The following is an 18,217-nucleotide window of genomic DNA, read 5'->3' as shown; positions in this document are numbered from 1 at the left end:
TATTGTAATAATCCAGGCAAGATGGTAACAGGGGAAATGGTGAGAAGTGATTGCATTGGATATATTGTGAAGGAAGAGTTTGCAAGGTTGACTAAATACTTGGCTGTTTGGTGGAAGAGAAAAAGAGGAATGAAGGCTGACTTCAGAGTTTTGGCCTGAGATGGTAAAGATTGAAAAGAAGGTAGGCTTGGGGACAAGGAAGAAGACTGGAATCAGGTTTGGGTGAGTTTAAATGCCTACTGGATATCTGAGTAGATATCTCAAGTCTAGAGTTAGAGGTGAGGTTCTAGGCTGGAGTTATAAATTTGAGAATTATTTATCAGCATATAGTTTAAATGATATTAAAGCCATGAGACTGGAGGGATCACAAAGAGAAATATGCAGGATCCAGCTAAGGAAGTAAGGAGTAGCCTGTGAAGCAGGAGAAAAACCAGGAGAATGTGGGGGAAGCCAAGAATATAAAGCATTTCAAAAAGGAGGGATGTTTTTCTCAAATATCAATTATTGGTGGTTGGATCTACACTTGCAGATTTTCTATGATGATTAGATTGAAGGCTATTTATAATCACACATAGTAAGAACCTATTTGAGTAGATAAGTGCTGTGTTATTATATTCCAAAAGAAATCACTTTGGGAACATCCAGTTTTTTTATTTTATTTATTTTTATTGAATTTATTGGGGTGACCTAAAATTATATAGGTTTCAGATATACAATTTTATAATACATCAACTATATATTGTATTGTGGGATCCATTGGCACAGTCTCCTTGCTCACCTAAACTGGGTGCTCTAGCAATGTCCCTTGTGTGAGTTATGTGGGCTCTCCCGTTGTAATTGAATCTTGATTGCTATTGACCCCATTCATGCGTGGGGTGGACCCTCAGGCTCACTGAGTGGGAGGGTCAATTCCTACCATGATGTGCAAGCTGCTCTGCAGGTACTGACCACAAAAAAGCAGAATTCACTTCAGCAGGGTCTGGTACCTGCCAAGATCTCCCTTTGAATATGCTGCTTGTGATGCTACCTGGGTCCTTCTCTGGTGTTCTCTGAAGCTGGCCACTGGATGTGTGGGGGGCCTTTGAGAGTCTAGAAGATGGGGCTAGTGGATCTCCCATGAAAGAGAGGTGCAGGTCGGGCTTGAGGGAAGGTGGGGGTGTATCCCCCGCCCCAGAGCCACTCAACTCAGTTACTGACACCCCTTAGTCTGCCCAGACCTCTACAACCCAGCCCAGGCAGCTGACTCCTCAGCAGGGCACAAGCTCCCAGGGTGGTGCAACAGGGAGTCCAGAGTGTGAGGCAATCGCATTCCCCCAGGCTAATGTATATGGAGGGGAGTGCTCCACCCTGAGGTGTGGGGAGAGGGACTCAGTATAGAGACCCTGGCAGCTGTCCCTTCAGCTCTCTCACAGAGCCACAAAGCCCAGTCTCTTCTCACGTGATTCTAGTCCAATCTGCCCTCCCTCTGCTGGAGCCCAAGGTGAGTGGCTGTGAATGAGATTTTGTGCATTGGCCCTTTAAGAGGGTGACTGTGTCCCTAGCAGACTCTCCTGGCCCCCTGACAGACAGAATCCCCACTATTTTCACAGCCATGTCTTCCTAGCTCTGGTACTCTGGTCTGGGAAGCCTGGCTTGGGATTGAGATCCCACACTTCTCAGGAGGAACCTTTTCAGCTGAGATATACCTCCAAAATCTTAGCTGCCACATGGTGGAGTGGGGCTAGCCCTTTCCCCAGTTCCACCCTTCTTCTGCAAATCCTTGGTTATAAGACTTCTCTTAAGCTAGCCTCCAATTGGTTATTCAGGTTGATTGCTCTACATTTTAGTTGTAATTCCAGTCTGGTCCTGGGAGGAGGTGAGTGTAGCATCCACCTACTCTGCTGCTATCTTGGATCCAAGCATTTCTTATTTTCCACAACTTTCCCCACCTCCATCATCACAATTGTTTCTAATTGCTCTTATGGTTGTTTTCTCATTTCATAGAGATTTTATCAAGACAACTATGATGACAAATGGAAAATATTCTAGTTCTCAGTCATGTGTGTTAATGAAGGAGCAGACTGATTATGAATAATTTACTAAGCTAGACACTAAAAATTACTTCTATTTGTTTTTAAATATTTAATTTACATTGGATTATAGACATGTCATATTCTGGGAACTCATGTCACATTATAAAATGAAGCTGGTCTTTGAATATATTCATTATAAGAACATGTTGACTACATTTAAACCACCTTCTATCTCCAATCCTGCCTAAGACATCTGGTTTTCTTACTCCCTTAAGAGATAAAGTATTTTATTTAAATCACCTTTCCTGATAACTGATCTGAGAAGAGGGGAGAAGAAATAGATATAACTCATTGAGAGCCTCGGGATATAGACATTCAGTCTCCATTCCTTTTTTACTGAACTTTAGGCTACCAGTCTAATAAGGCAACAAAGAAAAGTAAACAGAAATGGGTAGCAAAATAAATAGCAGTCTTTATCTTACTGGAAATAACCATAAATTTAAAAATGCAATCTTGGCCATATCGTAAAAGGATTTTCTTGATCTCTTTGCATAGCTGTATTTTATTCCATTCTGAACTCATCTGGACTTTTTTAGAGATTGTACTGCACCCCAAACTATTTACCCTAAAAATTTTTTGCAAAACATTTCTCCAGAAAATTGTGCTGTATCTATCCCATGTGGCAACATTGTGCATACCAAAACTATAGACTCTAATATACAGTGAAGAACAAAATAGCATAATTCCAAGAAGCTGTGTTTTCACAGATGTGCCTTAAAGATATACTGAGACAGAACACTGAATATAAGTGATGGGACTCATTTTGGTAGATATGGGTAGCCTGTAAGTTGCCTGGCTTTACTGACTAATCTTCCACATTAAGTCGCATATCCTGCAAACACATGTGTACCTGTCTCCAATGCCTTGATCTGTTTTATAGCCTTCTGGCTCTATCTCATGAAGCTATAAAAAGGAGAATGTTTCCTTTCCATTACAACAGCAACAAAAATGTCAAGAATGAAGCCACAAAAATACCACACTACATCACAGGTCATTTCTTAGTACTAAGCCTGAAAGTAGTTAACATCAGACCATCACATCAGATCAAAGACCATAGAGTTTCTGAAACCAATCTTTCTTTAAACTTAACATTTAAATGTGATTATTATCACAAAAATATTAAAGTAAAAAAAGGCAAACACAATTTATTAATGCCAACTTGTTTTTTAATTGACATAATTGTTCAGTTACATTTATATTCTATGCTTCTATAAAAAAACACTCTTTTCTATTAGGCTATAAATCCTAAATATTAGAAATCAATGAATCTTTAAGTCATTTTTATATATTCTAGTTCAGGACCATAATGGAAGTGATATAGTCATTCTCTGACATTTACCAGAAATACTCTCTATTTACTTAAACTGCCACCCGGTAGAGGTCCACTGTAATCATATTTTGAGGGTAGAAGAAAAGAAAAAATGATGGACTATCTATGGCCACTATTCACTTAAGGATATCTAGCTCCACTTCATAGATAAGATTTCAAATGTTGTTGTTATTTTGTAATATATAAAGAGGAGTAAGATATTACCATTACAAGTACCAGCAGCTTTCACTACCTCTTCTATCATCCAATTTCCCCCCTCTATTCCTCCCCACTTAAGAAATATAGACACGCTGCCCTGGCTGGTGTGGCTCAGTTGGTTGGAGTGTTGTCGTGTGCACTGAAAGGTTGAGGGTTGGATTTCCAGTAAAGGCACATACCCAAGTTGTGGGTTCGATCCCAGGTCAGATGGTGCAAATGGGAAGTAAATGATCGATGATTCCCTTATACATTAATGTTTCTCTCTCTCTCTCCCTCTCCCTCTCCCTTTCTCTCTCTCTAAAATCAATAAAAATATCCTTGGATGAGGAATTAAAAAACAACAACCATAGACACTCCTATCTGATGCTGCCACATTCTATATTCTCACAAGGTTATGCTAGATGCCAAATGAAGAGCTCAGACTCAGACCTGCCAGGCAATTGATTTCCAAATGGGTGGAACTTTTCATGGTCCCACTTGTTTTTCACACAAGAACTCCAAAGCAAGTTCCTAAAAAGCCAATGGTTGGTCACTGGCCAAGGGAAGGAGCCTGCCAGCATTTATAATTTTTTTAAATTGAAATAATTCAAAATTTCCTAACACCTTGGTTCCATCACCCCATTTTTATTTTCAGGTACAGAGCTGTTGCTTCCTGGAGTCGTGTTCAGGGAATTGGGATTCCCTTGGTCACTGCCATTGAGATTGTCTCCATCTGGATCCTTTCTTTTATCCTGGCCATCCCTGAAGCAATTGGCTTCGTCATGGTGCCCTTTGAATACAAGGGTGAACAGCATAAAACCTGTATGCTCAATGCCACATCACAGTTCATGAAGGTACAAATAGTTTAAAGGGAATTAACGGGGGAGAGGAGGAGGTCTTCACTTTTACTTTACCATCACCACGACTTGTTGATACCTCTGCAGTGCCCAGTGTGGTTTACTCTATTAGTTCAGTCAAATATTCTTTAGTTGCATAAAAAGTAGATGTTAAACCAGGGCTTAGTTTCTTGAATAGAACAATTATTTTGTTTTCACTTTTATAGCACAACTTTTGTTCTGTACCAAAAAACTCAGGATTCTGAAATGCATTTATTAGGAAAGAGAGATCATATGTATAAAATGCTACTTGTTTTTATAATAAGGAATAAAATACAGCACAACTTCCATCTGACAGACATGCTGATACTTATTTTTGGTTACTCAGGGAAATATATGTTGCTCACACATTTTTTAAAGATAGATTTACTAACTCAAAGTAGGTAGGAAGTTATACTTACATGTACAAATAATATAAATTTGCAGGACTTTTAAAAAAGTGTTCCGTTTAACAAATTCAGTTGTTGTTGTTTAGTACACCTGGTCACATTAATATTTCTCTGAAAAGCTTAATCACATGCATGCATCAGGAAACATACTTACAATGCATATTACCTTTGCAAAACTAGTCAAAGGTGGACTGAGGAGGAAAACCAAAAGGATAACTATTTCACTGAAATCAGCATAATTTAGTGCTTTGATGTAAGTTTCATGCAGCTCAGATTCCACATTTAATCACTTTCAGACATCTCAAGGTATGTTTTCCTAACTTGGAAAATTCACAAAATTAGTGGTTTTACAGTTGACCAGTTTTCCTGCTTGGACATTCTTGTTTCAAAATTAAAAGTATTCATTAAAGCTGCCAAACTGGCAACCTTAAAATTAAGGTTTGTTTATCTACTGACTTTTTTATTAAGTCAAATCTCCACAGTGGAAAACAAAGCAGTCTGTAGGAGGTTATCAGAATTTGGGCAGTGTAAATAGGCAATCTAAATTTTTCTGAATAAAATGTTAGAGAAAAGAGGCTTAACATAAGGAACTTACTAATCACTAGAACTGGACAAAATGAAAAGGGATACTTTGTAATGACTGAGTCTCCTTTATACAATGGTCAAGCAAGGTTTTTCCTTCAGGCAGGAAAAACCTAGAGGGTTGCAGTAAAGGGTATGAGTATGAACTGATAATTTTTTTAAATTTGAGATTCTCTTTCTCCTCCTGTTTTTTGTTTGTTTGTTTTTTCTCTCGAATTTTATTCTTATTCTTTGTTCCACACTTTCTTCCTACACTTTGCTCTAACAGACTGGAGGGAGCCCCCGCCACGCCCCCCATGCCCTTGCTGATGACATCAGTTCAAAAGGAATTTGTGACCCCTTTCTCTAAAGGCCTCTGCCATGGAGGGGGCAGGGTACTCCGTCCAGGCCCTCAGGGGGGTCATCTTTCAGGCCCTCTGTAGCTGCATTTGGGCATTCACACCAGCCAGCAGTGCACCTGAAAGAAGGGGATACAAATTGAAGAGGGTACTTAAAGGAGTGTTTGTATTGTACTTAAAGGAGAGTCCTGATTTTTTTCTGTTTGCTTTTTAAGCTCACTACAGAAATCTTTCTACAGTGTGATGTGGATAGGGAAAGATCTGCATAAAATGGGAGTTTGACTTAACCTGAAGTTAAAATCCAGAGGTCTGTTCACTTGAGAATGAGAAAGAAATGACATGTTTATTTTCACTAATAACTAAAATTTATCACTTCTTTCTATTATGAATATAGGCAACAAACTACAATAGTATTTAACAGTACCACATTTTTTCCACTAATAGAAATAATACATTTTCATACCATATAACATTTGTGTAATCTTACAATATCATTTACAGTCATCATTGCTTCAACATTCTGATAGTTATTAGAACCACCATTGGATTTGTCATTTAATTTGTTAATAAACACCTATATTACTATATCAAATTCTTATTTTTAATGTTTTGATACTGTTTCTGTGTAACTAGTTTCCATTATAATTGTACATATTTTATCTTATGCATGTGAAGATATTATTCCCAGAAAGGATTACAGTCTTCCCCAGACTTCCAAGAAGGTCTATGGCATAAAAATAGCTAGGAACCTCTGCCCAGAACGTTTTTTCCTCAGGAACCATTTATAGATTATTTTAATAAACATGCTATAAATGTATCCCACTGTGACTCTTTCTATATTCAGAAATTGTCTAGTTTTTCACAGAGCAACATGATTAGTTTTTACTGTGGGAACTGAGATATTATAGAAGGCGGCATTATCCATAGTAAATAAACAATCTGAGGAAACAGAATAAGGAAAAGAAAAGCATTTCTTCCCAAGTTGATAATTAATTTAGTGGGAAGAAGAATGTAGATATAATTTTCCAATTTCCATTTTTATAGGGTATTAAATTTTCTTCTTTAAAAAGACATAAAAGAGAATAATCCTGGTATTTACAACTCCTGACCACAGGGAGATCATGCTAAATATGCCTTCAGATAAGGTACTCTGTCTTGATAGTTTCCAGGTGGTAAGTATTAAAAAGAGTGAGAAGGGTCGTGATTATTTATGGCTCAAACTGGCTAGCTAAGAGGTCACATAGCAGGCATACCAGGCAAAGGGTTAACTCCTGGTAACCAAAGCTACACAGATAAGCCATTCATAACCTTCCCTGTTTCCAAACAAGATATTCACATTAAGTACACTTGGACCATAATAGCCAAAAGTAAACCAGACATTAGCAAAATTTTGAGGCTCACTAATAAAGATAAATATATATTCGCGTATGTCTCAGAATCGTTTTGTGAGCTTTGGAAAGGAATTCTTCTTATTGATTAGGGCTCTTCCATTGTACAATTAAAACCAACTTCAGTTTATAAAAAGTATCTTTTTTTAATGCAGTTTATTCATGTGCTATTTTATAAAGCCAGGATCATTTCCAGAGTTGCCAATTTAATTGGGTTTTGAGCACCACCCCCAAGCTCATTGCCACAACAAGAGAGCATGAATATACAAATGTATCTGCTAACATGAAGATTTTTAAGGTTTTTAAATATCTGTGTTTTAAGGACCCAGAGGTACTACACAGTTAATTCACGTTATAAAGTGCCCTCCCTCTCTTTCCCTTTTCTTCATTTACAGTTCTACCAAGATGTGAAGGACTGGTGGCTGTTTGGCTTCTACTTCTGCATGCCCTTGGTGTGCACCGCAATCTTCTATACCCTCATGACTTGTGAGATGTTAAACAGAAGGAATGGAAGCTTGAGAATTGCCCTCAGTGAACATCTTAAACAGGTAAATGTAATTATGAAAATCTGGCCAAGACTATATTGTCCTTGACAACAAAAGGCCTACGAATACTATATTTCAAGATTTAGCCTGCTTTCCTGAAAATAAAAATACTGTCTTATTTGTTTGTATGTCTTATTTCCTTTGTAGTTATAGTATTAGGTATTTCTTTTGTGAAATAGGGAACCTACCTGGTTACTGGGCCCAAATGGAGGAACTATTTATTGGTTTTGCCAAGAGTGTATTGACCATGTGTATTTGTGTGTGTATCCATTGAATTTGGCTTGGAACTGTGCCAAGACAAAAAAGGTGCATATAACTTTCTCCCCTAGCAGGCTTTGCAGTATTATTGTGGAAATAAAATACAAACCTGGAAAATAGAATCACAAGGTATGACAAAAGTAGCCTATGCTATAGAAATCCAGGGAAGACTAAGACATGGAAAAACTGTTTGTGGATGAGGGGGGTTGAATTGTTCATGGAAGTTAAATGGGTTTGATGGGAAAGAAGAGGCCAGCGGGTATTTCAGGTGGGAAGATAGTGGTCTAGTTATAACATGACACAGAAACCACCCATTTGGGGAGTGAGAAAGAAGATGAACCTCATTAGAGCAACATCAACAACATCAAAGATGAGACTCTTGACAAGAAATGTGATCCTATATATTTGAAGAGGTCAAATTTTGGAGCGACCAAAGTTCTAGAATGAATTTGAAAATATCAATAGGAGGCTGCTGTTAGTCCCTCCAGGGCAACAAGTAGAACAGAGCTTTAGAGGGGGGAAACTTGGGTCTTACACTTGCTGGCTCTGTGGCATTGGGGAAATTGCTTAATCTCTCTGAGCTTCTAGTTCCTCTTAAAAATATATAATAATACATCATATATATTTATTCAAAGAGTAAAACTAAGACTGTAAGTTCTAAGTCTCAGCAGAGAAGGACACTCCACCACAGCAAAATTTAATGTGAGTTTCAGATGGAGCCTATAAATCCACCCTATATAATTACAATACACAAGCATCATTCTTCAGCAGCAGCTCTTTTCAACTACTTTAGTAATTTTTCTGAACTTCAGCTCCTTGTCTATAAATTGGGCATAATAGCATATAAATCAATGTTATTATAGGAATCAAAGGAAATAATATGCATACACATACTTTGTAAAAATCTAACATGCCATACAAATGGTAGCTGTTACCTCCTATTGACATTTAATAGGAAAATTATATTGAGAAACTTTAGTATGATTGTTCAAGCATGAAAATTTCAAGTACTCCCAATGTGAAACATATTAAGCAATTATTACCTCTCACTCCTGCAATGGGAATAATTAATTAGAGTAGATTTGTGAAAAACAGTGTTTTAAATGTTGATTTTTGTATCAGCACCATGATTGAGCCTGTTTAAGCTGTAAGTGGTATTTGCTCTGAAAATAATTCAATAGGGATTGGAAACAATAATAATATGATGATGCGTCACATTTACATAGCATTTTTAAAATTTTGTAGAGCATTTCCATGTTATCTTCTTATTTGATTCATCCAAGCATGCTGTGGGATAGGCAAGGCAGGCATTATTATACAGGTGATTAAGAGAGTGGCTCATCCAAATGGAAATTAGAATCCAAGACTTGGTCCTCATGCAGTAGACCAGTGGTTCTCAACCTTTCTAATGCCGCGACCCTTTAATACAGTTCCTCATGTTGTGGTGACCCCCAACCATAAAATTATTTTCATTGCTACTTCATAACTGTAATTTTGCTACTGTGATGAATCGTAATGTAAATATCTGTGTTTTCCGATGGTCTTAGGCTCTACAGCAGCGGTTCTCAACCTGTGGGTCGCAACCCACAGGTTGAGAACTGCTAGCAGGGTCGCCTAAGACCATCGGAAAACACAGATATTTACATTACAATTTATTAACAGTAGCAAAATTACAGTTATGAAGTAGCAACGAAAATAATTTTATGGTTGGGGGGTCACCACAACATGAGGAACTGTATTAAAGGGTCGCGGCATTAGAAAGGTTGAGAACCATTGCAGTAGACATTCCTTTGTGTCCCACTCAAAGCTGTAGCAGGTTCTAAGAGCAGAAGAGCAAGCCTGGCTGGAAGGCCTTCAAGTGTGACTATGGGGGAGCTAGCTCAGAGTGAAAAGCCCTGCCAGCCTTCAACTGCTAGCCTATTGGGCTCTTGGTCTTGCTTCTTGTATGTTTCTCAAGTTTCTCTTCATTATGCTAACAATAATTTTATCAGTTAGGGATTGTGTTTGGATGCTGGTAGCAAAAACAAAACAAAACAAAACAAAATAACATTGAGTAGACCAAGGAGGGGTTTATCTTTTTCCCACCACAAAAAGTTCAGATGTCATTGATTCAGTGGTAAAGGGACTCATAGGCAGGTGTCTGCTGTTTTGCTGACCTTTCATTATCACAAGACAGAAACTATAGCTCTACCCTTATATCTGATTTCCAGGCAGAAAGAAGGGGAAGAACATAGATTGCATGAGTGTATGAGCATCACAGGAGTATCCCCCACTTTTAAGCAGCTTTACAGAAACCTCACACAATTTCTACTTAATCTAATTGGTCAGAACTGTCAGGTAGCCATGCAGATGGTTAGGCCAGGCTCCCACGCTGCTATAACAAAACCAAGAATCTGATTGATAGCAGGGAAAATAGGAGGATAAATATTGGGTAAGCAAATAGCAGACTGTAATGGCAATGTATTAATATTACCTTTTAAAAGGATTATCCTCTTTGATGATATGCTCAGAGGAGATAACCTCTCCCCTAATACTCTACTTTTTAATTTTTTGGGCACATTGTCTTTCTGTGTACACAAAATGATCCTTTAAAATAATCTCCCATTCCTGCAGATTGGAATCCTTTATTTCTCTCAATCATTGCTCGGTTTATGTGTTCTCTGAAGTATATCCCAGCTAGCCCAATAGCTCCAAAAAGATGAAAGAACTCTCAGTTCTTTGAGTTAGAGTAGCAATTTGTGATAACTGCCCCCAAATCTTTTTAAACAACTCTATTAATCATGTGGGTTTGCTCTAGGCTTTCTATACTTAATGCTATATGCTCTTGGTTGAACCAGCATTACCCTCCCAAACCCTGTTTTCAATCAGTTTTATTTTGACATTAACTGATCCCAGTTACAGACAAGTTACACTTTATGTTCCTAGTTAGCCTTCTAAATGCATGCACTATAATACTCAAGCATAATGCACACAAAGGACTGGTTGCTGATAATCTCTAACCTATGATTTTTCTGATCCTGAGCAGACTAGAAAGTATATAAACCTTCAACTAAAGTCACTCCAGGGTCAGCATGTCCCAGGTTTTCTCATCATCATTGCTGATAATCCTTTACCCTCACCCCTATGTTTGCAAACAATTTATCTTTGGGAAACATGTCAATAAAATATTTTAAAAGCAAAATATCCCAATGCTAGCTTTCTTAAAGATCAAGAAATGGAGAAAACATATTGCTGTGTTGATGATTTTTGTTGTTTTTTAAATATATTTTTATTGATTTTAGAGAGGAAGGGAGAAGAAGAGAGGGATAGAAACATCAATGATGATAGAATCACTGATCATCTGCCTCTTACACAATCCCTACTGGGGACTGAGTCTGCAACCCAGGCATGTGTCCTGACCAGGAATCAAACCATGACTTCCTGGTTCATAGGTTGACACTCAACCACTGAGCAACACCAGCCAGGCTGCTGTTGCTTTTTCTTTTCTAATTCCTATTCCTATTTTGTTTTCCAAACATCTTTGCAGATTTGTCCATTCTTTAACATGGTGAGTTCAGTCACTTTGACTGTTATGCTATAATTAATGCTAGTTAGTTACCTGTTATTAATGCTTTTAGATAATGCTTCCCCCCATATATTTGCCACATGTGCGTGCGTGCCTGCGCGGACACACACACACACACACACACACACACACACGCACACACACACTTACCCAGGCACACCCACAGTGTTGGCTCTACTCCAGCCAGTTCCCACCTCTCCCTGCCATAGAACCTCTGCCCTGGTCCTAATAACCAACTGAAGCCACCGTCCTTCCTGGCAGTTGCCCAAAAGAATCAGTAGCAAATCCTTAATGAAGTTGGACTCTAAATCTTAAAGAGGTGGAGGTACTGTGAGGCAGACTGTCCTGGCTCCTCTTCGAGCTATTCTTTCTCTGCTCTCAACTACTTCCTTGTTATGTAGTTCTTTTATCTAGCCGAAAAACAATGAATTTACTGTACTTTTTTTTCTTACTTTCCTTTAGCGTCGAGAAGTGGCAAAAACAGTTTTCTGCTTGGTTGTAATTTTTGCTCTTTGCTGGTTCCCTCTTCATTTAAGCCGTATTTTGAAGAAAACCGTGTATAATGAGATGGACAAGAACCGATGTGAATTACTTAGGTATGATCCTATTAGGAAATTGGAGTTTCTCTGATTTTCACATTTATGATACTTTTACAAAACCATCTAGTCTACATTCTCATTAGCCCTGAAAAATTAAAACTGCAAAGTTGATTATTTCTTCTTTAGCTGACATAACTCATAACTGATCCCAAAATTTGTGCAAGCCATGTCTATAATCTTGCTGCTCCCCTCCTGAGGCTGTGCATAATAGTCTGAGCTAACCAAGTGGCAAGTAAATGTTCTGCAGAACTAAGAGTGCCATTTAAACAAGGACTTTAAAAAAATTCTGACTGCTACCTGTGAGAAATGGCTTCTGGGCAAGAAAAATGCTTATTCTAGGGATAAATGCTAGTTTGCAGTTTTGAAAACATTATGTGCTAATTATTCTACTATTTTCTTTTGCTCTAGTTTCTTGCTGCTCATGGATTACATCGGCATTAACTTGGCAACTATGAATTCATGTATAAACCCAATAGCTCTATATTTTGTGAGCAAGAAATTTAAAAATTGTTTTCAGGTAAGACTGTTTTGCAAGTATTTTTAAGGAAAACCAAATAAGTATATTAAGTAGCCAACAGGCATGGCTAATTCCAATTATAAATATTACTTTCATCAGCTATACTTTTGAGTAGATAAGTGAAAATCATATTTTTAACCAGAAAGATGGTTACATTGTCAGCATAAAAATCAGTATCTATTCAGACAACGACATATTCAGAGGTTAAAATTAAAAATAACTAACTTAATAACATGTCACTTTAGTACCCTCCTTTAAGAAGAAAGGCTCAAATGTGAGCTGCAGGCCATATAGAATACATAAATCCTATTCCTTCCTTATATTTTTTTAGATTTTAACAACAGTCTCAGCAAAACATAAACTCTATTGTTAAGAAAGCTCTTTCTAAATGCTACTTAATAGTATATTTAATAATAGCCACTTCAAGACAAGTAAATACTTATTGCTCAGGAAATCTGAACTAATGTAATCGCATTTGAAATCAGTTTTCTTCTCTTCTTCAAACCTTCTTGTAGCTAAACCAGCCCATGTCCTCCAGAAGCTCCAAGCACAGTTCCTGGAATGATTTTAGCATAGAATTAATCCAAACTGGATTCTGTTATCTCTAGCCAGGATGTTAGTTCATGGTACATATTAGGAAGAGTAGCATAGAGGTCAAGGGTGCAGGCTCAGGAAGCAAACAATCTTGATTTGCATCACAGCTCTGCACTTACTGACAAACGCAGGTCTGGGTGGTGCCCTTCCTGCTTCCTTCATTTGCTGGTCTGTAAAATCAGACAATCACAATATCTATCTCATAAGTAGGATTCAGTGGGTTAATATACGTTAAGTGCTTGAAATAATAATAAGTGCTAAGTATAAGTTTATTATTATTTGGGATAGAGTGGACAGGAAAAAAACACAGTGACTGCCCTCATGGAACTTACAATCTAAAAGGAGAATTATACAAATAGATGAAACTTGGTAGTTTCATACAACTTGGTAGGAAAATAGCAACTACCATCTAGGGCTGTGAGCATAAGATGAGGTGCACAATGCAGAGAGCCACACCAGTGGTGCACACTGAAGAAATGCTAGGCTCCGAGCCCCCACTCATGCCCACCCCAAGTCATAGAGCACTCTTACTCTGGCCAAATCTGCTTCCCTCTTTGACTTAGAATTTAAACGAGAAGCAAGGGATATATTTCTCTGCACTAGGATGGACAATTTAGCTTCTACCTAGAGGTTACAGACTCCATACCCTAGATTACTGTTAAGGTTCACATTATATCCTCAAATGTATGTGGACATTTACCCCTTGTTGGTAGGAACACAACACATGTCATGCCATTTAGCATCTGTTTCTTTTCCCAGTCTTGCCTCTGCTGCTGCTGTTACCAGTCAAAAAGTCTGATGACCTCAGTGCCCATGAATGGAACCAGCATCCAGTGGAAGAACCACGAACAAAACAACCACAACACAGAGAGGAGCAGCCACAAGGATAGTATAAACTAAACATCATAAGAAACATTAATCAGTATTCCTTCAAACCTTATTGGAGAAAAAAAAATCACACAGCAACTATGTCTCCAGAAGTCTCTTCTCCCATGACTCAGACCCACGCCCGGAAAATGCTTTCCAAAACATCAGAGAGTGGACTGGTTCATGCCCACAAATTCAATGCATCTTACTTCTTTAATTTATCTAATTTACATATTCTGTATGTTATATTCAGCACTAAAAAATGGTAAGAGTTGGCAGGGGAAAGGGAGACTGTTAAATGAAACCAGAAAGATATTTACTACTTTTGCATGAAAATCGTTTTCACGAACATGACTAGCTTTCACGGCTGTTCTGTCAAATGTTTAATGAGAACTGGTCACCATGAGAGTTTGGAGGTTATAAAATAGAGATATTTTTAAATGGGGTTTTTTGTTTGTTTTGCAAACACGGTATGGGCATAAGTCACCTTTATTTTGAAATGTCATTCAGTGCCAGTATTTTTAACTGCATAGTAGCCTAAAAATAATTATTTGAGTTAATTTTGTAAAAAAAAAAAAAAAAAGGTAAAACAATTTAGTGAACAATTAGGTTAATGTTTCTCATGCCACTGTGGGGTTTTTTTTAAACATAAATTTTCAAGCTGAAACAAATACAGGACTAAAGCACAAACTAATAACCACACATGGCAGTTTAATAGCTGCTATTCAAAGAATTTTTAAGAACCTATTTTTTATGGTGTTTCATTACAGGAGATCCTGAACATTTTTTCATGTTAAATTTTAATAAAATAATGCTTGAATCAAATAGTTCTATTTTTCATAAGCCCAATCTATTTTAATGTCTTTTATGTACAATCAATATCATATACCAAAATATAAAGGTACATGTCATTTAACAATCCCAAGACTTTCAGTTCAATTCATAGAAGTCTAAAGCATACCTAGAATAGAATTGAATATTTTTAGAAGATTTGGAAATTTTCATTGAGGTTTTTTAGTAATAGTAACATGTATATGTATGTATATGCATATATATGTACATATATACATGTATGTGTGTGAATATATATATAGAGAGAGAGAGCATACATATCACCTCATACTCTCTTTATTTGTTTTAAATGTTAACTGGCAGAAAGACTTTTTTGATCATTCCCTTTTTCATATAGGAAAGATAATTTCAAAGTGGCCGGCTGAGTGTATCATGTCAGTGAAATATAATCACCCCAAAGGCCACCATGAACTATGCTTCCTCAATTCTCTGGGTTTCCAGTGTGAACTTAAACACCTCCCCCACTCCCACATCTCACATAGTCACCATTTAAAATGGCCCACAGTGACTTTTGCTGAGTATTTTCCAAGATGTTTACAGACTGTGAGTAGAGCAGAAAATCTTTTACCATGTGTATATAAATATATATATATATATATACAACTGTACATATCTTGTAGCCAATTTTTCTGTTATTATCTCTATGGAATATATTTGTGTGTGTGATACATGCATGTGTATGATGTTATGTATGGACGTATGTAACCTAATAATGATGCCCTGTAGCTGTGCCAAAGCACACACTTGGACTGGAATCTAGGTGGTTGTTTATCATGACAGTCGGCCTCAGTCAGTTTTAATCTGTGTTCATAAAGCATATGACTATGTCACCATTACAAGTGGAATATGGGAGGCAGCATAAAAGGGGACAAGTCATGGGCTAACAATAGGGTTTTATTTGGTTGGTTGGCTGGTTAGCTGGTTTGGTTAAACAGTATTTGGGGTTGTTGGAGCAAAAGTCATTAAACAATGAGTAATTAAATTGTCTTAATCCTCAACTAACCTCAGTGATAAGGTTGACAAGTAATCTAATGTATATATCAGACTTCACCAAACATATTCCTGATGATAAATTAGCTAATAATTTGTTGGGCTGTGTTTTAGCACCGTCACATATAAAATGATATCAGGTTCCAATGACCCCATTGCAGGGCTTCTTGATGTGTAAGCAGTCGAATTCCATTATTTCACTGGTACATACCATGCACTGATATATACCCATAATGTAAGCCATAAACTCACACCATTTTGTTTAAACAACTGTCTTTTTGTTTAAGATGCTTTCTCTCTTACATATGAATAATGCATTTTATAAGTTCAGAAAGTCATAGCTTTCCTAATAACCACACAGGCTCCAATGGACATTTTGTTTATGGACTGGTAAGTAACTGTGGTTTACTAGTAGGAATATTTCCAGTTTCTACTTTTACCACATCTTTCCAAGTAAAACTGTAGAAATGAGCCAAAAGCCAAGGCCCTGCATTGGCAGTGGCCTGTAAGTATAAAATAAAGTTTACAGAAGCCTTGCAAGTGTCTCTTCATTTTTACATAGTTTTCAGAGAAAATGTTTGCTAGACAATGCCTATTGTAAACCTCTTCCTAGTAACAGCCAGTCAAGCAATTTCACTTTCAAACACATACTTCCTAACTGTGCTGCATTCTCAACCTATACTGTTGTGCTGAACACATAACTCCTTCATTCATTTCTTCATTCACTTTTCCAGTAAATTTTGCTGAGCATCTGCTATGCCCCAGGAATTTTTCTAGGTACTGAAATATAGCAGTGAACAAAACAGGCAAAGTTCCTGCTCTAATGGAGCTTGAATTCTAGAGGAAGGAGTTGAACAATAATTACAGTCCATAAACAATACGTCAAGCAATACCTAGAGGAATAGACTCATATGTATCCAACTGCTTATTTAACATCTCCAATTGGATGACTAACAGACCTACATATCTAAAACTAAGCTCCTGATATCCCTCTAACCTGCGCCACTATAATATCCCTCTGCTCATGTATTAGTCAGGATCCAACAGAGAAACAGAGCCAATATGTATAAGAGAAGATTTATTATGGGAATTGGCTCATGTAATTATGGAGGCTGCGATATGCTATCATCTGCCGTCTGCAAGTTGGAGAACAAGGAAAGCCAGTGATGTAATTCAGTCCTAGTCCAAAGGCCTGAAAAATAGAGAAGCCAATAGTGTAACTCCCAGTCTGAGGCCAAAAGCCTGAGAACATTTGTAGCAGCCAGCTGATGGAAGTCCCAGAGCCCAAAGGCCCAAGAACCAGGAGCGCTGATGTCCAAGGACGGGAAAAAGTGGATGTCCCAGCTCAAGAAGAGAGAGAGAGAGATTTCATCCTTCCTCTACTGTTTTTTCTCTTCAGGCCATCTACAGATGGATAATGCTAGCCCATGCTAGTGAGAATACATCTGATTTCCTCTGTCTTCTGATTCAAATGCTAATCTCTTCAGGAAATGCCCTCACAGACACCCCCAGAAATAATGTCTTACCAGTTCACAGGGCATCCCTTAGCCCAGTCACGTTGACACATAAAATTAACCATCACAGCTCAGTTAAAGACAGCTCCAACCTTTGAGTTGTCAGGATAAAAACCTTGAAGTCATTCCCATTCCCTTCTCTCACACCTTATACCCAATGCCTCAATAAATCCTGTTGGCCTATCTGCAGACTAGATCCAGAACCTAACCACTTCTGTCTACCTCCACCATCTTTTTCTGAGCCACCAACATCTCTGGTCAGGATAACAGCAATGGGCTCCTATCATGCCTACTTGTTTCCAGCCATATGAACACCATGTGCTAACTGGGGCCTATATCTCAAATGCCATAAAGCACCATCTTTATGGTCTGAAGATGTTCACATTTCCAAGGTAGGCTGACCTTGAGGATTTTTTAAAAAGAGCTAAAGTAAGAAGAAGAGGAGGAGGAGGAGGAGGAGGAGGAGGAAGATGAGGAGGAGGAGAAAAAGGAGGAAGAGGATGAAGAAAAGAACAAAAGTAAGAAAGTGCCCCTTCCCAATGTGGCAAGTCTGGAAGGTTGTGGACCTGGGAGCTACAGGCCACCGTTGTTTGGGCATTATGAAGAAAGTCTATCTAGATTGTTATAAAAATGAAAGAGGGCATTTAAGTTCCTGGTTCCAGTTTCCTCTCATGCTTTCCCTTGGCTTGAGTAAACAAACCAACACATTAACACTTTTACCTCTTTGCCTATGCTAGTTACATT

At 37.8% G+C, this 18,217-nt stretch overlaps 1 protein-coding gene across 1 annotated transcript in view; it reads left to right on the top strand.

Annotated features, from left to right (window-relative positions):
• The window catches only part of EDNRA (endothelin receptor type A), a 51,338-nt gene extending 34,851 nt beyond the window's left edge, over positions 1–16,487 (top strand). Inside the window, exons 4-8 of the mRNA XM_079772623.1 lie at positions 4,235–4,433; positions 7,568–7,720; positions 12,003–12,136; positions 12,548–12,656; positions 14,010–16,487. Of these exons, the coding sequence (XP_079628749.1) occupies positions 4,235–4,433; positions 7,568–7,720; positions 12,003–12,136; positions 12,548–12,656; positions 14,010–14,150 (736 nt within the window). The 3' untranslated portion in view covers positions 14,151–16,487. The remainder of the gene's footprint in view (positions 1–4,234; positions 4,434–7,567; positions 7,721–12,002; positions 12,137–12,547; positions 12,657–14,009) is intronic.
• The last annotated feature ends 1,730 nt before the right edge of the window (positions 16,488–18,217 follow it).

This window comes from Cnephaeus nilssonii (assembly GCF_951640355.1).
Source record: "Cnephaeus nilssonii genome assembly, chromosome: 5".
Lineage (NCBI taxonomy): Eukaryota > Metazoa > Chordata > Mammalia > Chiroptera > Vespertilionidae > Cnephaeus > Cnephaeus nilssonii.
Note: the sequence above shows the minus strand (reverse complement) of the source record. Positions and strands in the feature narration are given on the sequence as shown.